Below are 24,820 nucleotides of genomic sequence, written 5' to 3'. Positions count from 1 at the left end.
CATAAAAAAAGAAATGAAATCAGTCCATTAAGTTAGCAGATCACTAATTTATTGAGTAGAAGAGACTGTGTAAATAGGTTAAATGTGGTTTAGCATGTTAAAGTGTCCACTCATCACTAGTAAAGTGCAGTAAACTGGCAAATGCAGTCATCTCCTGTCCGTCAGAGACCGGGTCGGGTCCAGCCTGGTTCCAGGGCGCCTCGATGATGAGGCGAGTGCATAAGTGCGAGTGGAAGATCTGCGTGTCTGAAGGTTCTTTTCTTCTCGTAAGGCTCCCCAAAACAGCCCGTAACGCGGTGGTCGTTGTTGGAAAAAGCACAGTTCTTCTTCATCAGTAATGAAACTGGAATTTTTTTGTAGCATCTTCACTTTAGAAAAATACACTGGGATTTGCAGCAGAGGCTTCTGCATCGTATGAGCACTGCTGGAACTCGACTAAGACAGCAATGTTGTGCTAAAGACAGTTGCAGGGTCATTTTGGCACCAAAGCCTCAGCCTCAAACACAGAGGTTTGTTTCAAACAGCTCTGCTTGTATGTCGCACGCTCTCACACAGGACTGCATCACACTTATCAACAGACATTTCCTCTGATGTGCAGCAAAACAGACATATTGGAAGCTGGATTTTCTAGTTCTAGAGTGATGCTGTTAGACCTCAGTGTTTGTCAAACGTGGTTACAGTCAAATCAACAGGAAACCGCTGCACAGTTTTCAATGGACACTTAAAAGTAACAACATGAAGACTTTGGAGAGTAAAAAGAGGACGATATGTTATAGACTGAGACTTTCTGCACGCAGACAACAGAGGAATTTCAAACCTCAAGAACCGACATATAAATCCACAAATGTCTTTAGAGAAAGAAAAGGTTCTCTGCCTTTTGCACCACTGGTGTCGATCCAAAGAGCAGGCAGCTGTGTGGGCTCATCATGATCTGCTCTAAAGCATCACACATTAGCATTAACTAAACTCCTTTGACCTTAAAATGAAAGGATAAGACTGAGAAGAAAAACAAAAACACAAAGTTTTTTTGAAATGTTCTTTCATTTCTTTGCAGACAGCATGAACCTGAGATATTTCATGTTTTGGCTTCATGTTGTTGATACCAACCTATAGTGAAGATGTGTCCAAATGAAAGGCTAGTGTTTCCAGCTCACTATGTCATCACAATTCAATACATCTCCCTTGAAGGAGCAAATGGATTTGCTCCACCCATCATCTCCACCCACTCTGTTCTGATGACATGGAGGTTGCTGGGGCCTTCCCATGTGTCTTTGGGTGACAGCGGGCTCACACCGACTGACAGACTCCCCTTATGCTACGGTCATGAAGATAGCTGCCACTGCACAATGGGGAGACATCGGCAGAATCTTCAAGATGAGCTACCCCCCCCTTTTGATTTTTTTAATTGTTGGGGGGGGCATGAATGTAGACAGTGGCAGTCAGGCAGGGATGGCGTCAATACGTAATCGGCGGGCACAGGGCGATGGCGGCTGGCAGCAGCTCCGATTGGACGATGCATTACTGTCTCCGGCCAGCGGCCGTCCAGATCACGCCGCCCGGTAGCCCAGTAGTATAAAGAAAGCAGCCAGATTGATGTCCGGTCATCGTTGGGCCCATGTCAACATCCCCCGTCAAGTGCCCGCACTGCTACCGTACGATTTCTCACAATGGGACGGCGGCCGTGGGACGGCAGGACGGGCTGGAGGGTGACAGTCTGAAATTGGACGAACATCGGATAATTTGGGGGACCTTGGAGACCCTTTTATCAGTCAGTCATCGCACTGCTGCCTTTCTGACACCCGCCTGTCACCGGACGGTCACTGACCGATGTCCAAAAATCCTTTAATTTGAACTTTTTCTTAAAATCTCTGTTGCAGATGCCGCCTGCCGATTACAAATGCTGCTGCGCGGCATTCTGCCGATTATGCGGAAAAACTGAAAAAGATGTTTACAGACTGCAGGAGGGAACCAGAGCGCCTGAAGCTAACACACGTGCTCAGGAAGATGGTGCCCCTCATTTCCTTCAGGCTACAATAATTGAAAACTTCAGAACACAAGCTTTTACCAGCATTAGAGAATACTATCACAACCATGCAGGGACGGGCGGGTCAAAGTGCAGGAAGCTCTGCAGAAGGTCTCCCACTGTAGGACCAAACAGCAACATGACCCACCTCTAACTAAATCACTGACTCCCCTTTTCTACCGAACATCTTCCAGGCCTGAAATGTAAAATCAACAGGGAAACGTATGCCAGAAAACATCAAATATTCCAGGCTCCTACTGTCTGCCATGAAGTTCAAGTAAATCTCTTTTTGCACTTTACATTTCTGCATCACTCCTTTGACTTCTTCATCTTAAAGTTCTTCCTTCAGGAGGTTCTTTCACACACACCTTCATTTTCCCAGCAGCCACCATTAAAAACAAAACAAATAAATATCTTCAGGTCAATAAATAGAAGTTTTCATATGAAAGAGATAACAAAAACAAAAATTAAGTCAATTGATGATTTTTCTGTGGTGATTTCTACTGTAGTGTTATTAAGGCTGAGTTTCTCACCTCAGCAGTGCAACAATTCAGATTACTTCTGACCAAACTCAAGTTTTGAAGTCCTACAGTTTGGACCTGTTAGTTTGCTGTGAAGATCATCAGACATAGCTTCAAACCCTTTAAAAAAGTCCAACTGCTGTCTTCATCACACTGTGTTTGTCTCCAACCTCAGAGGCAAAAGGACAGGACCAAAGGAACCGCCATGGTGGAAAGGTTTCTACACAAACTGCTAAATAGCCGTTTCTGACCCTGCAGCTCTGGGGGTCCTTCAAAAAAATCCTGTCTGCAGGGTCGCTTGAACATTTTTGCTTTTGTGGTAAAGTGCGGTCCAGATGCAGGTCACCAAGAGGACAAGAGTCCGATCACAGAGACACAGCAGGTAAAACGGAGTGGGGGAGGAGGATTGGCACACATGTGGCAGAGATGAGGGGGCGGGACGAGAACAGAGAAGGGGCTTCTTTTCCTGTTGCTTCTACTGCCGTGTCCCTGATCCATCACTCCCTGGACTGGTAGAAGAGAATGTACCCGGACTCAGAGTTCTTGGAAATGTCTGAGGTAAGGCCGTAAAACTCCTCGATGGCCTGGGCGTCGATTTTCTGCAGCCGGGGAAGAGAGAGGGGTTTAGTCAAGACACCGACAGAACAACACACGAGTCCAAAAAGGCTGAGCAGACTGGCTCAGTGACCCACCTCTACAATGTCATCGTCAAACAGCAGCCAGAAGCCGTGGCTCTTCACTATGGTGATGTAATGACCTCTGTTGGGGCCACTGCACAAACAGAAACACACAGTGACCCCACCTCTCACATGCAGTCATGTGCAGTCAGTGAACAGACTTGGACGGAGCTGCATGCCATTTCTCCAGAGAATAAAGAGAAATGATCCACAAACAGCCTTGGTGCTGACTGGTCATCACACTTGTACGTCTGAGCAGCATATCTTGCTTAAGAGAAGAACATAGAAATTCTGGGAAATGTAGAGCCAATCAGTGGAGGCATCTGCTCCTCTTGCAGTTGGGATGGAAATTTCCGGGTTTCTGGATCTTCTAATAGATATTCAAAGCAGTAACAGTTATTTTGAAAGAAATCTGTTGTTTTGGACCCTCCTGTTCTCCTTGAGGCCCTCTTTATCTGTGTTAGGCCTTAGTCCCATCTGTCCTTAAAGGTGGATTCAAGCTGCCTGTGGGCAAAAATGGGCAAACCTGAACGAGTCATGCAGGTGGAACGCACAAATGATCAGAGTTGTACACCACTCTGTGAGCCCATAGAGACAGAATGTTCTTGCACACATTTTTCTACGTCCATGTTGCGGGCGGCAGGTTGTAGCGAACACTACAAATACCAGAAGGGTAAGTATGGGTGAAGTAGGTGAAAATCCTGCACACAGCGCCAGGAGTCCGTTAGTGCTGTTCAGGTGGTAAGTATCTCCTCCTTGCGGTGTTAAAAATGAACAAATTAGACAATAGAGTAGTTTGTGTGGATGGTAAATGGTGTATACTTATACAGCGCTTTTCTACCTACAAGGCCCACAGCGCTTTACAGTCACAGACCCATCCACCCATTCACACACTGGCGGCGGCTCCGCTGCAGAACAGTGGCACCAACCTTCCACCAGAGGCAAGGTGGGGTTCAGTGTCTTGCCCAGGGAGACATCGACTCATGGGCGTGCAAGGCTGGAATCGAACCTGCAATCCTACGATCATGGGTCGACCGCCCTACAGCTGCACCACGGCCGCCCCCGTTAGTTTGTGTGGACATCCTATGCACGGCTCACTAACGACTAGAGACACCACACGCCGTACAGGACACACCAAACGTCATAAGTGTGTGTAACTTACATTATCCCTAAAAATATTGTTGGTTCCATTTTCATGACGTCCCCTAAGGTGGCCGTCCGGACCTCAAGGGAACTGCGAAACAGCTGTGCTCCGCTTTAGATGCAGCCGCTCCTCTCTAGGACCCTCTCTATCAACCCCCATATGGGAGAAGTTACATGTGACTATGGCGTGCAGGACACACCCTCTTTGTCTTCTACTGTTTACGCGATCGGTGAATCAGCGGCTTTTTATATGGGCTTTGCATTGAAATGCATTGCATAATGGTGCAAAGCTGCTTTTCCCCCCTTTGGAATTCGCTGGAATGACACTAAATGGTTCAAAAGTTACAGTAGTACAAAGAATGTCAAGATTGGAAGAAGAGCTTTGGTGTTAAAGGGTCAAACTCCACAAACAGGAAAATGTGCACCAAAGGCTCAGATTTCAGATCTTAAAACATTCATACATCCCACTGAAAGGCTCAGACCCTCACGAATGAACGTTACCTTCCACAGTGAACCACCACTGCCACAAGATCGTACATGCGATCCAAGTTGACAGCATCTCCAGATGTGTTGAAGAGGCGGAGCTCTAGAGGAAACACCACCCGATAGGAGAGCTTGGTGTAGCGGTGGAGCTGCTCCATGTACTTGAACCTCTTGAGGTGCAGCGCCAGGATCATGGGAAGCTTCTTCACGCGCATCCTGTGCAGAAGGACAGAGGGGCTGAAATGAACACTATCAAATAGAACTCCTGAGATTACGTTCCAACATTTCTTTCCTCAGCAACAAAACATCCAAGAGTCAACAAATATCTACAACTTCTGCTTTGTTCTTGCAAGAATGAGTGTAATTGATTTTTTGGTGCTTTTGTCGTGTCAGTGTGGTGTGGCAGTCGTTTTACTCACCGCTTCTGTGCTTCTTGCTTGCTGCAGCAGGTTTCACAGTAGTATTTGTATTCACTACACAAAGTCTCTGTGTTACTGAAGTCCCTGCAGGAAGAGGCAGGCTCAGCCATTCAGCCAGAGTCACAACAGAGGGAACATTTCTGCTGTGACGGGACAGAACTACCTGAGGCAGTGGGTTATAGACGTGTTCTGCTCCACATCCACGGAAAGGTCCAGAAAGTCTTCATCTTTACTGCTTACCTGTGACCCACAGAGCAGGACACCTGTGAGAGACTGGGACTATGCAGCGCCTTGACTCAGTCTGCCCACACATGCATGATATGCTGCCGGTCACAGAAAAACGGTGACGTCTGGGGCAGTTGCTTAAAATCTCTCTCCAATCATCTTTTGATCTATTTTCAAAGCGTCCTAATGGTCTTTTAACAGCGATTTTAACGTTTTTAGCCAAAACCTACGTCGTTTTCTATTACATAGTTTCTGCAGAGCTGCAGGAGTTCATTAGAAATTCACCTCTGAGTTGTGTGCGCGAGAAAACCCGGACTAATTTCCCATCATCCTTTTGTCTCTATCCTGCTAGCTTACATCCCCTCACACCTCCTAGCTAACATTAGTGGTGGAACAAAACAACAGAGCCATCCGTCCGTCCAGTTCTGATCCAGATTCCAGCTCAGACCAGGAAGACAAAGACGTTCATGGATCTGTTGGTCTGACAGTGGATGATCAGAATGAAGCAGAGCAGGAAGCTGGCGGGACTCCGATTGTAGTTTCTACGTCACCGCTACAAGCTTTTGTCCAACTGCAGTTTTTGTCTGCTCCTGATTCACAACAATTTAATTAAAGAAATACTTAGACCTACATTTTAACATTAAGAGACTGCTAAGAGAACATGTAAAAACACCAAAAAGACTATTTTCATCTGAGTGGGTCTGTAAGGAAGGCCTGCCTGCCAATCTCAACTGAGGAGAGTTCTCTACCGTTTCACAGTTGAGGCAGCGCGTCTCATTGGTCAGTGTGCCCTGGAAGATGTCGTGAACCCACGTGGGCTCGATCTTGTTCTCCATCTCTGGCTCTGACGTGACGGGGGTGCCGTTGTTCTTCAGACGGCCGTTCTGCTTCTCCTGCTTCTTCTCCTCCTGCAGGATGTCAGCCACCGTGTTCAGCAGGTAATTGAGAAACTCGTGGGCATCCTGCTGCATGTAATTGTCAAAAAGATCTGGACGGAGACAAAAGACAGGAAGACGTGTCATGAGCTGTCCATTTAGAAACATCTGAGAGAAAAAGGACATTCTGATGATGTAGAGACCTTAAAGCAGTCTGTGCAGCACTGTCCACATGGAGCAGAAATGTTTATAACCGCTAGCTCAACCCTACAGGATAATAACCAAAAGCTGATTCTAGTTTCATAATAAAAGATTCTCATCCAGTCCCCCTTATCTCTGCATAAAATGGACCAGCTCTGCTGCCCAAGTTCACGTCTATAGCAACATGTGTTCAACGCAGGTGCATTTTACGCGTAAAGCCTGAAAACGGGCGCAGAAACTTGCATGGCTACACCCAAACGCAAGAGTTATGAACACAGAAGCCCGAAATGCGCATTTACGCACATTAGCACAGTGGTTGCATTGCCAAGGTGTAAACGATGTGAACGTAGCTTTACAGATGCATTAAAGTACTCCATTTAGATTACTTTCAAGAAAACAGCAACTATGAACCTCCTGGATTTGGACTGGTTTCCTGAAGCGCAGGTGAAATGAACACCTGGTGTCTCCATTTCTACCTGCTCACTCTGGCATGAGAAAACAACGGGGGGATGGGAGGAGGGTTAAATGATTAAATGCATTAAATAAAATTAAACACATAACATAATATATACTAAAACTAATAGAAAAAATAAGCATATGAGCTAGACTAAAAGCAAAACTAAAAAGGTGGGTCTTTAGCATCTTTGTAAAAACCTTTACTGCAGGGGCCTTAAAGTCAATTTACCTTGGGGCCACAGAGGGCCGGGTCTAGCTGAGGCTGGGCCGCAACTTCAGCGCTGTCTGAGAGCCAATGCCAGTTTGAATCAGAAATTTAAAAAATTCCAATCTTCTCCGATTTCTTATTCTATTTTATGAACACAAATAAGATGAACAAGGACCCTGGTGGAAACAAGTTGTGTGACTTTCTCAGGTACATCCCTTCTTTGGTAGTAAATTTGTATGGAACATGTGCGATATTATTAACTATACTATACTATACTATTATAAACTGCTTTCTGTACAAAATGTACTTCTAAAACTCTCGATCAAATAAACTCAAACACCTAAATGAAAAAAAACAATCAATAAATAAATCAGTAATACATTTCTGTTTATTCAGTTTTCTATATCTTGTTTTCAAACTTAAATGTCCTAAATTGTGTGAGGACAGCTGTGGCAGTTTCCCCTGACTGAAACTCCACAAAGGAACTCAAACATACAGACACATCGTATACTCAGGGACTAAGCTAATGCTGGTTGGGTGGGTGAACACATTCAACCATTTAAAACATCTTAGAAAGTTCCTGATAGCAACACACACTGATATACACACTGTTAACTCCTTTTATTCCTTTATTATTTTGGGTGTATTATGTTTATGTATTTTTGTATGTCTTGCTGACTTGTGTCTTACCTTTTTCAGTTTCACTTCCTGGGTCAAAGGACCCGATCTCTGGGTTTGGTAGGCTTTTGTAGGGCCTGACCAAAAATCAGCAATTAACCTCAACTGAAACCACCTGGCCCAGGGGAGGGGCCATGTCTTATAAAAGTGTGAATTTTGGTTCATGAGAGAGAGGAGTTTGGGTTTCAGAGCATGTATGGACATTGCTGCTGGTTACCTACTGTAAAATAAAAATAACAGCCATTTTCAGCATTCACAAAAACCTTGTGGAGTGGCTTTTATTGGTCTTGCCTTGGACCTGTCGGTCTCACTCCGGACAGGAGCGTGACAACAGCCATATAGGAATTAATAGCCAACTATGGAAAGAGTTTGACTGGAAAATCAAAAAGGTTTTTTTTCACACACCCCTGTTGATTTCTAATTTTGCCAAAGGCTCATCCACGGCCTTATGTTGGAGGCAATGTGGAAAAATTGGGGATCATACACATATTTTCTTTGATTGCCAAGTTATCTGCGAATTTTGGAAAGATATTAAGAGGGAGGTTGAAAGTATTGTAAAACATGACATTCCTTTAAGTACTCTGTTGTATTTGCTTGGTGTATTTCCAAAAGACTTTGATGCTGATCAAATATATATAATGCAAATTTTACTTCTGGTCGCAAAAAAAAACACAAAGGGAAATTGGAAAAATGTAACATCATTTAAATTTTATTTGGGGTTGTGACTGTTCCTTGTACCTTTGACTGTGGTTGTATGAATATATGTTTAACTGAACTGCTTGTCGCATCTAGCGTTAATGCATTTTTTTTTAAATTTCTTTGTTTTACCTGCTTTACACTATATTGAATGTGGACTTATGGTCAAACTTGTTTCAGGGAATTGTTATGTTTGTTTCATGTTGTGATGAGAAAACAAAAATAAAGAGTTAAAAAAAGTGTAAATGTCCTTATTAACAGTTCAGTTAGCACTGTGAAATTATAACTACTAAACACAAAAGAAAACTTACATTTTACAGTTCTTCAACCTCAATCAATGGGTTCTTCTGAGCACTTGCCTACTTCTTCCTGCTGGACACTTGGCTGCTTCCTCTGCTCCAGCTGAGAGGAAGCAGCTGAGAGCCTCAGTATGGCTTGAAGATGCCTGTCAGAAAGTTCTGGACCTGTACTTGGACTTCTTGAAGTTCAAGGTAGAGAAGAACTTTTCACACAAGTATGTGCTCCTTATTTTAAATCTATGATGAACGTTTTTTTAGGTTTGCTTAAAACAAATCAGTAAGAGAAACAAAATTCAGTAACAATCTGTTGATTTTCTTTCTTATGACTTTTCGCACATTCAAACCCTGGTCACAGGTTATTTAGGAGTAGCCAGTCAGCCACTCCTATATTCATAGTTGAATTCAAACTCTGGTTAGTTAAAGAACGGGCGCCATTCATTGGAGATCAGAACAAGCGTTACAGATACCTGAGATCAAAGAAAGACTCAAAAACTGGTGGAAATTCATGTTGGCAACACATCATACGTGCAGCCAAGATGCACAATAAGTGTGTTTGACATCACCCAGGTGGCCGCAACGCTGCGCTGATCACCTGGTGTCCAAAGTATGTTTTTGTTTTTGCTCCAACGTCACGTCACAAAAATATCACGAGAAAGGGGTGCGAGCAAAAAGGCGGCAACCTAAGCTAACGCAGCTGCAAATTTGGTACTGCGCTGACTGTGAGCCGCCCTGATGACTGCAAATAAATGCATTGTGGGAAACGGTGTCCAGACAGTTCTTGTAGTTTAAAGTGATCCATTGAAATCCATTAAAAAACCTATTGTTAAGAAATAGGCTACATACGTTACAAAACATTAAAATAAAAAGGAAAGTAAGGAACTCCTCCTGGTCCGGGGAGGGGGGGGGGGGGGGGGCTGTCAGGTTTCCCTAAATGTTCTCCTGCTTTCAAGCCTGGTCAATGTCACGCCCCCAAGAGTCATATACTATACTGTTATTGGTTGGTTTGTCAGCTCCGCACACAACACTGAAATACTGTCATTCATAAAAAACTGGCGGGACGCACTAACATTACACTTTCATATTAAGGTGGGGGCCTCCAAATATCGTCTTGGGGGCCGCAAATAGCCCGCGGGCCGCGAGTTTGAGACCCCTGCTTTGTCGGACAGCCCCTGAGGCTCTCCGGCAGGCTGTTCCACAGGCGAGGACCATAATGGCAGAACGAAGGCTCACCATAAGTTTAGGTCTTTAAAATTCCTAAGTTTGGGTAAAATCATCTCTCTCTCGTCTTCAGGACCAATGATTAAAAGTTTTGTCCTGGTTGAGCTGTAGGAAGTTTTCTGCCTTTCACGACTAGAGTGTTAATAGGTTCAAGGTCATCAGGAGATACAGCATTGTAAAGTTGTGTATCATCAGCATAGCTGTGAAAGTCAATGCCGTGTCTCCTGATGACATCACCAATAGGAAACATATAAAAGTTAAACAGTGTAGAACCAAATTCGACCCGTTGGGGAACCCCACAACTTAATTCATGGATTCCTGAAGACCATGTATCCATACTTACATAAAAGTGTTGGTCTGTAAGGTAAGAATAAAACCACTTATGAACATTTCCAGAGAGGCCCACTAGACTCCTACGTCTGTCCAATCAACTGTATCTAAGATCCAGCAGCACCAGAACAGAAAGTTTCTGTGAGTCTAATTTGTTTCTAATATCATAAAGTAAGGGATAATGTGCATCATCAGAAAATAAACGTATGCGGTGGAAGCCAGAGAACGGTTGCTTCTGCAAAGTATGTTGATGCTGATACTGCAGACTTCAAAGGTCATTAACCTGCTTACGGTACACTATGGTCACTCACAAAAGAAATGAAGATTTAGTTTTTAGTATTTTCTTCTTGTTGTTTTGTCAGTTTAGATCGCTTTTTTCCACAAAAAGCGGACTATTTATGACGTTGTGTGGCACATTGTCATGGTAACATGACAACGGGCGGAGCCTGTACCGACCTCAACAGCTGCGGCAAAGGAAAGTATCTGTGCTGATGGTCATGATGTGTTAAATAAAGCATCAGTTCAGAGAGAAAGTTCACCTCTTACCGCTTGTTTTTGTCCAAATGATGAAGATAAAGGTTGTTTTAAACAAGTGATACAAAACATTTAAGCTAGGTGACCGGAACTACTTTTTTAGGTGTACACTATCACTGTGGATTATCACTGTTTAGTGCACACCCAGCAGCCAATGAGTATTCACCCAGACCGCGGTATAACGATCTTTAAAAGAGACGTCTCTGTTCTGTGGTTTGTCCTAAAACCAGACTGTTATTTTTCTAAAATGTTTTGCTGCATTTAAAATCTCATGTAGTTGATTAGCAACACTTTTCTCTATAAGTTTACTTAAAATTGTGAGTTGAATTCAGATCTGCAGTAATCAGAGTATTTGGATCTAAAAGACTCTTCACCACTGAAGAAGAGTGTTCAGACTTCTAATGGGAATGTCAACCTGCTTCCCAGTTTTCCCTGGAGTTTCTCACGTCCAGCCAAACTGAGACCTTGAAAGTTCCACCAAAGCAGAAGAGGAATTTCGTGGAGAAGAGCGTGGACGTTGCCCTCTCACCGTTCTCCTTCCGCAGTCGGGAGATGAACTTCTTGGGTGGAATGACGCCCACCTTCTTCTTCTGTGTGGCAATGGAGTGGAAGAGGTCGGCCAGACACGTGAGCAGGTTCTCCTTCTTCTTCTGCTGAGCTTTGTAGGCCAGCACGTTCTCCCGGAAAGGCCGGCAGAAGTAGAGCGCCTGCAGCACGGAGTTACAGTAACACGTGTTTCCAAACTGAGGAGGACAAGGGCACACCAGTTACTTTATAAAAATACCTACTTTTCTGAGCCCCAGCAAACAGAACGCAGAAGAATGAATCTGTAGGCATCACACCGAAGATGATAAAGAAAAACGACATTTCTGCTTTTTTAATATGAGGTCACGATTCCAGGTCAGATGGAGAGTCTTTAACACCACAGCTTTGGCTATGAGGTGCCGTGTAGGACATTATTCAGAATTAGCATTCACATACACATGTGAAATCTCTCACACACACTAGTGAAATGCTTGTATACATACAACTGAAAATGTATTCATTCACATACACATGTGAAATCTCTCACATACACATGTCAAATCTCTCACATACACATGTGAAATGCTCTCACACACACTACTGAAATGCTCTCACACACACTACTGAAATGCTCTCACACACACTACTGAAATCCTCTCACACACACTACTGAAATCCTCTCACACACACTACTGAAATCCTCTCACACACACTACTGAAATCCTCTCACACACACTACTGAAATTTTCGACAGAAACGGAAGGCATTTCAGTAGAAACGGATGTTGGCTGATTATCGCGAGATAATCATTCGTCTGAATCATTCGAAAATGGCAGCCGGTTGCGCAAGGAAAACCACCGAAACGTGTAAGTATATTAAAAAATATCCAGTATCTGTTGTAAAATATATTTGTAAATACTTAAGATGATGTGTTTAATATGTTATATTCCTCAATCAACAACCTAGATTGTTTTGAAGCTCATCAATTTCAGTAATGCTAAAGCTAACGCGAATTAGCGCCGAAGGCTAAAAACAAACGCTAGATATTACATCAAAAAGCAGTGACTTCTAACCGTAGTCACAAGTTATTAACACATGTTTTAAATGTGTTCATATATGTAGGGACAGACGAGGATGAGGAAAATCCGATCCATTTGCAGATGGAGAAAGATAGCCTGTTTGTTTTCAAGCTAGCTCGTGCCAGATGGGTAGAGACATATGATCAGATTTGACTTCATTTTAATAAACGGTTAATCGTTGTCGTACTGGGTTAAAGGTTTATGTTAAAGACCCAGAAGAGAGAGGAGGAAAGGGCTAGAAGGGAGGAACAGCGACAGGAGAGTCTGTTAAGTTTACTTGAGTTGAAATTATTGTTCTAAAGTGTAATGCAGCCATTGTTTTTCCAATTTGTTTAATAAATGTATGAACAAAAATGAATAATTTACATGTATTATTTAAATCTGAGCTATTTTTAACAATCTTAAAAGGATTTTCATATAAATATCAGATGTACATATTTAGAATTTCGTTTTATATGTTAATATTTATTTTTATACATGTTAACAATAATCCTGGTCTTCTAGAGTCATGTGTGGAAAGGAAAGCAAAGATTTGTCCTTGCAGACGGACGTGACTCTGCTCGTCCTGCATGTTCCTGGTGTTGTCCGGCTGTGGCTCAACATCTGTGGCTAAGCAGTCGCCTTTGCTGATGCACAGAATGTGCAGAATTGAACTGTAGGCAATGATTTTCATTGCAAAGGTTGGTTTTACTTCCAGTGCCCTCAGAAATATTGCTCTACTCCTCATCTTTATCATGCCAAATGCTCTCTTCACAACAGAGCGTGTTCTGGAGTGGTTCTGGTTGTAACTGCCTCAATGGCATTCCTCATGGGTTCCCTGTAGGGTGTCAGCAGCATGATGGGATGTGCAATGCAGGGATACCCACCATCACCCAAAAGGATCCTTCAGGTGGGTTTGTTTGATTTACATAAATTGGGCTTTTACGTAGAACCCGTGAATCATGGATTGATCCTGGATTCTCAACAAAAATATCTATAAATTTGGCATTAAAGTCACATACAGCATGCATTTTAATGGAATAAAAAAGCTTCCTGTTAAAATAACAAGCTGCATTATCTTTTAGGGCCTTTATTCTTATGTGGCAGCCATCAATGCTCCTTGTGACCCTTTGGAAGGAGAAAGACCAAGCGAGCTGCTAAAATCCAGAGGCGACTTATGGTAGTTCATTCCCACTGGGAAGCTGGGTGACCCTGCTCATCAGCTGGAAGATGCGGTCTGCCGTCCTGTGGACAACATCGCTCACGGTGGACCGTGTCATGTCAAAGACTCTGGCTACCACACTGTAAGATGTGCCACACGGCAGCCAGAAAAGAAACACCAGGACGTCAGTCTCCTGTGACCCCCCAGAGTGTGAGGAACCCGAAGCTGATGCTTCAGGACCATCGACCCAGATGCTCGATGGTCCTGCGGGTCAACCGAAAATCCAGTCTTGTGTCGGACTGACCGTCAGCGTAAAGGGCCAGGACAGACACCTTTGTGTTGGTAAAGCAGTAGAGACGTGGAAGACCCTGGAAAATGCAACATTAATTATTTCATTGAGGAAATTAAATCACATTTTTTTAATGTTTCTATTTATTTTGATGTCTTACATTTTAGATTATGAAGTATTTATTAATTCTGGAAAATCTCGTGGTTTTTATTTGGCTGGGTTTTTGGATTTTCATTTAAACTTTTAAAAATGAAAGTTTTTGTTTTGTTTTTGTTTAAAACAAGTGATATGGTTTGACTCTGAATAAAAAATTCTAAACTTTGAACTCACAAGTGTTTCATGTAATTGGACTACACAACTCACTTGAAAAAGAATGTTAAACTCTTACCCAGCAGACTGTGTAACCTTGAGCATGATTAGTAACAAAGTTTAAGTTAAAGTTTAGGTTTAACTAAAAAAAAAGCTTTAAGTTTAACTCACAAGTTATTCTGTCTGGTCAGGGCATCCAGAGGAAATCTTCTGAGATGTCTGCTTGTCCTTGCCGTCCTGTGATGCTGCATATCTGCTCGTTTTCAGTTTGATCTCACGAAAAACGGTTGAATTATTGCCAGGAACACGGACAGATTCATTTTCAAAGCCATTTTCAGTAAGGTGTAAGAAAACTACAGAAAAAAATGCCTCCTTGCAAGAGCCCGTTAATCGTTCAGCGGCACAAAAACAAAATAAATATTGGCATGAAAAAATAACTTGGGGGTTTATTTATGAACAAATACATTAAATCAACACCAAAGTGTTTGTAATTTAATTATTTATAAATCAGTCACGTTTTCCATGATCAGAACACAGCAGATTCATAAATAGTCTTTGTAAAATGTTCATATTTATTATGTTTTTACTCTGACAAATAAGTGTCATTCTCCGCGTTAAATAGGAGTAGTTCGCCTCCAGACCAGGTGGTGGCGGTAATGCGCCACTTTGTTTCCGTGTCAAGCGCGTTATGAACAACACCCAAAAGAAAAAAGTACTGAGCACGGGTGTCTGAATTGCTTTTAAATTCAATTGCATTTAAATATAGTTCTATATAGTTCTGCACTATATAGGGTTTTAGTAGTTAGGGATCAGGGCAGGAATTCGGACACAGGTTCATTTCCACTGAAATGCCTTCAGTCGAGCAACTTCGTTTCTAACAATAAAGTAAAAAAAAAAACCTTGTTTCTACTGAAATGCCTTCCGTTTCTATTGAAATTTTCACATGTGTATGTGAGAGGATTTTGGATAGTGTGTGTGAGAGCATTTTCATTAGTGTATGTGAGAGCATTTTCAGTAGTGTGTGTGAGAGCATTTCACTAGTGTGTGTGAGAGATTTCACATGTGTATGTGAATGCTAATTCTGAATAATGTCCTACACGGCACCTCATATTTGGCTCCAGTGTTGACATTCTTTTGACTATTACAACTCCTCTACTCTTAGTCTTAACACACTTAACCGAACTCAAGTAGATTCTGTCACGGAGAAAGCAGCTTTGTGCCGTTATGCAATCATTTGTTAGGTAAATGTTGCATTTTGGTAGAAAGTCGATATGAAAAGCCACTTTTGTTCACGTCCAAATCAGCCGATTCCCGTTGATGTGTAAACACTCAAATATTTGCGGTATGTCAAAGAGCATGAGTTATTCAGATGTTGCCGGCAACATCACTGGTGTTAAAGGGTTGAAAAGGTCGGAGGTCAAGTAACTCCTTATCTTTTGCACCTCCTTTTGTGCAGCAATTTTGTGAGTTTAGGAGTGAAGAAGACAAATGAAGAGAAAAACAGTTTAAGTGAATGCATGACTTCTAATTTTTGAAAAATATCACTTAAGGTCTCATTCCGATCATCTTTTGATCTGTTTTCAAAGCGTTCCCAGTTGTCTTTTAACTATAATTGTTAATACAGTTATCATTTGTTCACACATGGAGTTATCACTCTAGTATGATTGAGTCTCAGTTCTGTCTTTAGTGAGAAAACACCGATGTGAAAAGTGCTGATTGTACAAGACATGATGTTTCCGTTCTCCCTGATTGAATGACCCACTCTCATGTGATCATGTGATCATGTGATCTGTGACAGACGAGCTTCTCCTTCTGCAGGAGTCTAACAAAAATGTTTGTTTTCTGTGTGGTTCTTCTCTTTGGTAAAGAAACAGTCAAAACCCTGACTATGATTATGCCATTTTTAACCAAAATTTAAAAAAACCTGTGTTGTTTCCTAAGGCCGCTCCAATCCTAAGATTGGGGCGGCCGTGGTGCAGCGGTAGGGTGGTCGACCCATGATCATAAGATTGCAGGTTCGATTCCCGCCTTGCACGCCCATGAGTCGAAGTGTCCTTGGGCAAGACACTGAACCCCACCTTGCCTCTGGTGGTAGGCGGGCGCCTGTGTTTGGCAGCGGAGCCGCCACCAGTGTGTGAATGTGTGTGTGACTGTAAAGCCCTTTTCCTTGTAGGAAGAAAGGCGCTATATAAGTATTCGCCATTTAGTTTCTGCAGAGCGCCAGTTCATATGAAATTCACGTCTGAGCTGTGGGCGGAGTAAGCCTTCCCCACTTCCCATAATTATTTTGTTTACATGCTCTGCTGATATTTGACAACCCCTCACATCCCCAACCTAACATTACCGGTGTAGCAAAAATGGCAGCAATATCAGATCTGTCCATCCGTCCAGTTCTGATCCAGATTCCAGCTCAGACCAGGAAAACAAAGACGTTCATGTCTGACAGCGGACGATCAGAATGGACTGGAGCAGAGAGCTTGAGACCGGCGCAGACGTCCCAAATAAACTCTTTTTCTAACGGCTGGTCCTGATTCACAATGAGTTGAATAAAGAAATATTCCTAAATGCAATTTTAATCTTAATTTTCTTTATACGTGTCATCAAAAAAATGCCACTAAAACATGTTGAAACACCATTTTCATCAGAGTGGATCCTTAAATGTGCAGGAAAGGAGGAAAAAGGCTTCAGAAACTACTATCCGGTTATTTCCAGAGAAGACAAACATGCTCTGACTAAACAGCACCTGCCTGGAAGAGAACATGATGACTCAGCGCTGTCCTGCAGCATTTTGGTTTGAAAGGTGACACCCGTGTTGTCCCACACTGATGACTGTTGTGAGGGCAGCAGTGTTCAGTGGTACTTGAAAAGCGCAGATAGATCCAATCCATTATTATTATTATTATTATTACTCACATTGACCAATCCAAAGTAGTGCTCATTGATTGGGAATTGCTCCGGGCCGATGTCTTTCTCCAGAGCGGAGGCATTGGTGCCCTGAGGGAAGAGAGCAGGAGACTCATCAGGAAGGTGTCACTCACAGCTCTGTTTATGCAGCTTTAGACTCAGAGCAGCATGTGAACCCAAATGAATATGCAAATGAGGAACAGTCACACAGTACAGCTGCAGCAGTCACACAAAGCCCTTTGCAAAACTATGCAGATACAAAAGAGGACACTTTTGGGACTAAACTTCAGAGCGCTCGATAACTTTACAAATCCCATCAGAGCAGCGCACAGATACATGGTGAATGGATGTAGAAATGTGAAAGGTCCGGAGTTTTTATCTCCTGATAGCTGCCTGGGATGAAACATTAATGTCTTCACTTGTCAGGGCTCAAACCTTTCCCAGATGAAGTGCAGCTTTGTTGAGCTGTTTCTTCTTGCTCAAAGTGCTTTTAATGTGTCCATTATTCACTCACTTCTCATTCATACTTGGTGATGGTAACTAGGGGTGTAACGATACGCTAAAATCTCAATTGGGTTCGGTTCAGAGTTTCATGGGGCTCGGTTCGGTTCAGTCCTGCTGTTTAACAAATCTGCCTGATATGAACTGCTATTTTATAAACTATTATTTTATTGTTATTTATTGTGTGTTTTGCTGCCAGACACCTTAATTTCTCCCTTGGGAGATTAATAAAGATTTATCTATCTATCTATTTTCAGTACAAAAAACTAGGGCAGAAAAAAAATTACTTACAAAATGCATTTATTGGTTTTACATAACAATAAATAAAATTGACCTGTGTAGATAATCTGCTATATAAATTAAGAAAAACTATTAGCTGCCAGGAACCAAAAACTTTTTTTTTGACCCGATTGTTCCAGTCGTTGATGCCGTTTTAAGTTTGTTAACACATTAGATTTGTTACTGTGGCATACACTATCTTTGTGTAACAATGTCAACACACAGCATTCCACTTATCCAATTGTCTTTTTCCTTCATGGATGCTGACAACAAAGCCAAAGTTCCCCCCCACACAGGAGAGTGTAAGGAGATGGGGGGGTCCTCATCTCTGGCCTGGCGTCTGCATTAGTCATATGTTGACACGCTTACTGTCCGTCAACTAAAAGCGTCTGGGAGGAAACTCACGGCTAACATTACTTCTGCCTCGGTGCAAAGTTAATACAGTGGTGACCTGGGGGTTAGCCCCGCCTATAGCCACTAAGACTCATGGGAAATGTGAAATCTTGTGTGTTGACTGCTTCACCATCACTGAGACAGCTGTGAGGAGAAGTCAGGTTCATGTTGTTAAGCTGTTTGTGTGTTCTTTATAAACGGGTTTAATGCCGGAAAGGAGATGGAGCATCTATTTCTCTGTCTACTCTCTCTCTGAGACAGTTTGAGGGCGTGTAAAGTATGGGGGGGGGGGGGCAGTCTTAGCAGTTAATTAATCAGCAGCTCGGCTCTCGTTTCCCCACTACGAGTGATAAAGCAGCTGGGTCGTTACAATGCTTATGCGGGAAAAAAGAAAAAAAACGAACCGAAACGGTACAGAAGTGAACCGAATCGAAACTGCTGTACCAAAGCGGTTCGGTTCAACTACGTGTATCTTTACACCCCTAGTAACTTCTAATGCAGTGTTTTTCAACCAGTGTGCCGCAGCACACTAGTGTGCAGCGGGAGATGGTCAAGTGTGCCGTGGGAAATTGCCCTCATTCACTGATCTAAAAACATTTTCCATCTCCAGGATTTCAGCTCTGAGTTCATCCAAACAGGTCCTGATAAAACACTGAGGAGTTAGGAATATGAAAGATCTTAAAATTACTTTTTCTTAGTGTTTATTTAATTTTATTAAAGACATTTTGATAAGTATCACGGTACCGCGATTTACCTGCAGCTATAAGTGTGTAAGGAAAAGTCCCGTCCCTTTAACTGTCTCCACCAATCATTCTTGGGGGGCTTAATCACATGTCATCAGTCTGACCAATCAGAAGTCCTTAAAGTCTTCACTTCCTTGTCCCGATTTAGTTCGTAAAGTCGCTCAGTTCTAACAGAAATACCAGCTAAAGCTCGTCTTTAGCGGTGTAGCTTTCCACCGAATCCGGTATCAGACCGTGGAACAAGTGAACAAAACAATGAAGCTCCGAAAAGCGATCTTCGGCCGTTTTATGCACTACATCTCCCATGATGCATTGGGTTGTGAGAGTGACAGCGCACAAGGAGATCTGTTGTTAAACGTCTTGAAACCAACGAACACACATCAAACTGTTTTTAAATCTTCTAACTTAACTTTTATTGCATCTTTTAGAAAAAAAACAGCTGCAGTTTCCAGCTTTTTCTGTAACAATTATCTCAAAAATGCATGTGAGATTGTGGAGGGACTGTAGATCAATACAGACTTTGAGTTTCTCCTTTTTTTTTTTTTTTTTTTTGGATGCTGGTGTGCCGCGGGATTTTTTTTAAGGTTAAAGTGTGCCGTGGCTCAGAAAAGGTTGAAAAACACTGCTCTAATGTAACCTCAGCTGTCCTGGGGCAGACTGGAGGCGTGGCTGCCAGTTTGTGCCTACGGCCCCTCTGACCATCACCGGGACATTCATACACATTCACACACCAGTGGAGCCACACTTGAGGACACAACGACAGCTGGCTGGGGGGAGCAGGGATCGAACCGCCGACCCTTTGATCGTTGGACGACCTGCTCTACCACCTGAGCCACTGCTCCTTCTAAGATTTCAGTCTGTCAAAGCACAATGTGAAGAGCTCTTTGTGGAATTCCACTTTGAAATGCTGCAGGGCATTTGAAGGTCTGTAAACTGTAAGTGGGCATCCAGTTATGGCAAAACCAAACTATAGATCTAAAACCATTAAAGGGTCTTTCTTATGCTAAGTCTATTTTTGAGCTTTTAAGTGTGTTAATATGTTCATTCCTCACGAAGAGAAACCCCAAAGTGGTATATTTGATCTAGTTCTGAGGTTTCCTCTAAAACCCTGCTTTCTCAGCACCAGCCCCTTCCAATCCATGAAAACCAGTAGATTCTCACATTGTGATGTTACAAAATGAGGAAGAGTCTGTGCTGCCAGCTCCGCCCCCGGGCTAACAGACACGCCCACTTTCTACACAGAGCTAGCGGTGGTCAGCCAAAAAGCTTTTAGTTTTTATGCACAATATGCACATCCATCTTTGCAAAAGTGTGAATGTTGTTTGTTTTCGTGGGTGAAACGCCGACACACTGCTGAGCCCGACTCTAGGATGATGTCATGAAATGGGCGGCGCCCCCAAAAAGAACCAAAAGGTGATGCTTCGGAGATTAGGTCGTTTTACTTCCACTTAGGACAAACACTCGGGAAAATAACTCTTTTATTTTTAAATGTCCAAAGGTAATATATCATTATATACAAGGAAATTGTTCACTATGACATAGGCCTTTAAAGTCATTTTGGAATTTGGGCTTGTTGTCTCCTGCTCTGAATTACCACCCACTTAACATTTTGGAAGGGTAGCAGACTGCAAACCCGTAAATATGAAAGGTGGATGCAGGAGACAACAAAACCAAAAGCATTTCCATCTGACCTACCACCTGCAGAGATGCACATGTGACCTAATGTGATTTAGGAATGTAAAGCACAGGGATATTAAGATTCAGGCAGTTTTGGACAGCTAAGGGGTCCTGAGATGTTTGCTTTGTTTGTGAGCGCTAGGGGGAGTTCAGATAGAGTGACGGGAAGAGAACATGTGATTGGAAAGTCGTGAGGTCTGAGCAAAGAATGTAAATGAACGACGGATTAAAGAAAGTTCTAATAACTCATGTACGCCTGAATGATCCTCATTCAAGAGAGTACACCCCACAGTCATGCTGAAGCATCCATGCAAACAAAACCAGTGAAACAACAAGTCTGTTTTTTGTGCTCCGTGTCTGTGATGTGAAGAAGAGCGCATGGTAAATGAACAATGCACCCCCCCACCCCATCACAACAGAGCTCTGTGCATTACAGACACAAAGGTGCTGGCTGGGGTTTCAGACGCATTTCAGATGAACTCAGTGAGTTAGCATGTGTTAAACAGGGGGAGGACATATTTATGCACAAATCTACTGACATGGATTCCATTGACACATAAAGAGACAATAAGATGACGGTTTCAGGATCTGTGGGATTTCATACTTCCAGTTTGAAACATTTCTTGCATGAAGAATGGCACTGGTTATCAAAAAAGTCAATTCCCAATCATAACTTGTGCATTAGTCACAACTGTCTTTGGGAGAGGACATGGGCTTTCTGCAAGCAAAAAATGAACAATTAAGGAGGCCCACGGGATATCGAGGTCGTAGATCATTCTGTGATCCCATAGAGTGAAAATGTTCATGCACATTTTTTTCAAAAAGGTGTGCTGTGGGCAACAGGTCATAATGAACACTATGACCAATTCATTTGTCCCAAACACATTTCAGATGAACTCGGTGAGTTAGCATGTGCTAAACAGGGGGAGGAAATATAATGGTATGTTCCACTTTCATGATGCCCCTTGAGGTGACCAGATAAACTTAAAGAGAACTGTGAGGCACACCTGTGCTCCCCTTAAGATGCAGCCACACCTGTCTACAACCCTCCGCGACAACGCAGAAGTCTGCAACCCTGGGTGGATGTGACTGAGGCTTTGCACGATGCAAATGAACTCGTAAAACAAATGGATCACTTTCCTTTTAAAACAGTTTCTTGGTATTTAAGGCCTCTGTTCACACATCCCTACCAGCTTTCACTTTTTCTGCCAGACGTTTATAATACGTTTATAATAATTGTTACTACTTGTGCAATGAATGTCTTCAATGCTTCTTCCACCTTTGCCTTGTTTGAATCACCAGTTATGAGGACTTTCCTCATTAGGCAAACTAACGAACATTTAGATGTTCAGTTGAAAAATCTGCAATAACGGAATCTATTTGGGTCAATACTGTGAATTTGAATGGAACTCTGGGGTTTGGTGGTGAAATCCAGCCAAGAACTTCAGACATCAACCAGACTCTTATGGCTAGTTTCAGAGCCTGAAGGCCGGGGGTTTTTGGAGAACAGGATTTACAAAGTCATGCAGCGATACACGTCAACGCATGCCTGCTTGGCTGCATGGCTGCATGGCTACATGGTTGCAGACTAGTTTGGACATCAGCGTCCTGTCTAACTAAAGCAAATACTACTGGCAGTAACGCAGCTCTGTTATTCCCCACTCTGCCCTGTCCCTGAACGCAACACGAGCACAGATTAGTGAGGAGTAGGATGTCCGGGCTCCCTGTAGCAGCAGCATCGCATTATTATGCAATCACCAACGAGCTGTCAGTTGCACCTCACCTGTCAATCAATCTCTGTGACAAATCAACCCAGCGCCGTTCTGACATCCCAGCTGAAGGCAGAGAGGAACTCACCATATTACAGATGGAGGCGATGTTTCTGACAGTCATTTAGTTCACAGTGTCCTCCTCACCGCCATCTTCTTAAAATAAACACTCGGCGCGAGGATGAAGTTGGTTCACGGCCGCGGTTAGAGGCCAGACTGCAACCCCCGAGAAGCGCCGAGCAGCCGGGCCAGCGCTGTGCCGACGGTCCCGCCTGCTTCAGACTCGATGCGGCTTCCCTCTCGGAAACATGTCTAACAGCCCGCCGCTGGAAACCGACCGAGAACCGGGGAAAACAGACACACAAAGTTCCAGACGGCGGGTTGCTAGCCGCGACCAGGAAACAAACCTGATGGGTCAAAGTCCCGCCCAGTAGGGTAAAACCAACTCTGATTGGTCAACAAATGGGTTTGGTTGATTGACAGGAAGAAACAGCCACACACAGAGACGGAACACTGGGTTCGCCTTAAAAAAAGACCAATAAAAACCCAAATACAAAATGTAAGGCATTGTGGGAAATGCAGTTATAACTTTACGAAAATTATCGCTTTTTCTTTTTTATTTTTAAAACGTCATTTCTGCGAGAAGTGTTTAAATATATGAGGGCTACGTTTTGATACAAAAAATGTTCAGACATTTTTATGTTAATGAATAATTTAAATTATTGTGGAAATATTTTATTTTATTTTTTGTAATAAAAAATGCATTGAACAAGAACTGCCTCCATCACTGATTTACAAGCTTTAATGTGCCTTAAAGGTACCAATGTACCAAAACACTCAAGCTTAAATCAAACACACATGAGCTTGAATCACACACATGTTACACTAAGTATAAAGTTGCAGGATAAAGTAGAACATGGCTGTGTCCGAATTCCCACCCTAATCCCTAACAACTAAAACACAATGTAGTGCCCTGGATCTTAAAAGCAATTCGGATTTTAAACGGAGGATATGACGTCATTACACGTTTTAGGGCCACCAAATACATAAAAAAGTAAAATTACAAGACTTTAAGTAGTAGATTTACAAGAAAAAACTCATAAATTTACGAGATTAAAGTGAACGCCACGCAGCAGCAAAGCAGACCGACTAAACGTAGTTGATCAGGTGAGCTGAATGTTTATTGATAACGTTCCAAATGTTTGGAAGCTCATTTGTTTGATTTATGATTTATTAACGTTTTATTTATTGATGGGTGGTTTGCAGGATCTCTGCAGCCGTTGATGAAGACATCGGTGTCCCTGCAGATGTCCACTTCAATCCTTTCTTCCTCTATGAAAGACAAGATTTCTACGTCTGTGTGATGCTTCCGTCTGAGGAGCAGCACTTTTTTTTGTCATTTTCAACGTTCTAGTGCTAATACAACAGACTATTTTCATTCCTCTTTATTGTTTTATGTTGAAACGGGACGTTTCATCTGGAGGAGGGGGCGTATGTAACACTGTTTACCTCTGCATTGGTGTTTGGATGACAGGTTCATGACGTAATGTGACAAATGAACTTCAGGTTATGTGAATGAAAAGGAGAATAAAGGCTGCAGCGGTCCTCTACACCCAAACTTGTTTCTGAACCCTTATTTTACATAAACTCCGCTTTACCGACACTGAACCCCAGAAAGACAGCTCCACTGACAATAATCTGATTTTGAGTCATCAAAAGGTTCAGAATCTCTTTTTTTTAAAACATTTCCAGAAATAAAGCTTCACAAAAGGCTCCACATATTTCATCTTCAAACTAGGCTCCGATAAACGGAAAACTTTGGTGTTTTTTCCTCGTCAATCTATGACGTTTTTCTTGTAATTTACGAGATTTAAAGGGAGAGTTAACGAGAGTTAAAATCTAATTAATACGAGTTAATGACCATTTATTAATCTACTGTCTTCTGTAGATAAAAATGTTGATAGTCTTTTAAAAAATACATTTAAATCCTTTTTTTGTTGGCAAAAATTGTTCTGACGCAATACATTATTCATGCATCTACAGTCAGTTTTCTTGGGTTTGTGATCAAGAAGGGCCAACTCAAACCAGATCCTGCCAAGATCAAAGCGGTTGCAGATTGGCCTACACCTACTAGTAGGAAGCAGCTGCAAAGGTTTTTGGGGTTTGCTAACTTCTATAGGAGGTTTATCAGGAACTACAGCTCCGTGGCCTCTCCCCTGACCAAG

General features: G+C 42.6%; 1 protein-coding gene across 1 annotated transcript; it reads right to left on the bottom strand.

The window, feature by feature from the left end:
* Positions 1–27: 27 nt before the first annotated feature.
* usp46 (ubiquitin specific peptidase 46) lies at positions 28–23,025 on the bottom strand. Its single transcript, XM_004067567.4, has 9 exons — positions 22,684–23,025; positions 17,243–17,323; positions 11,516–11,729; positions 6,241–6,479; positions 5,430–5,506; positions 5,267–5,350; positions 4,866–5,063; positions 3,237–3,315; positions 28–3,143 (listed from the first exon to the last, which is right to left on the bottom strand). The coding sequence occupies exons 1-9, from the start codon at positions 22,717–22,719 to the stop codon at positions 3,042–3,044; spliced, it is 1,110 nt and encodes a 369-aa protein (XP_004067615.1). The 5' UTR covers positions 22,720–23,025; the 3' UTR covers positions 28–3,041.
* Between the last annotated feature and the right edge of the window lie 1,795 nt (positions 23,026–24,820).

This window comes from Oryzias latipes, chromosome 4, assembly GCF_002234675.1.
Source record: "Oryzias latipes chromosome 4, ASM223467v1".
NCBI classification, from domain to species: Eukaryota; Metazoa; Chordata; class Actinopteri; order Beloniformes; family Adrianichthyidae; genus Oryzias; species Oryzias latipes.
Note: the sequence above shows the minus strand (reverse complement) of the source record. Positions and strands in the feature narration are given on the sequence as shown.

Coding starts and splice junctions, on each gene's coding strand:
- usp46 (XM_004067567.4), bottom strand. CDS start 22,719: ATGACTGTCAGAAACATCGCCTCCATCTGTAATATG. Junction 11,730..17,242: donor ACTACTTTGGATTGGTCAAT/GTGAGTAATAAT, acceptor TGTCCTCCTCAG/TTTGGAAACACGTGTTACTG. Junction 6,480..11,515: donor CCGACTGCGGAAGGAGAACG/GTGAGAGGGCAA, acceptor GTCTCCGTCCAG/ATCTTTTTGACAATTACATG.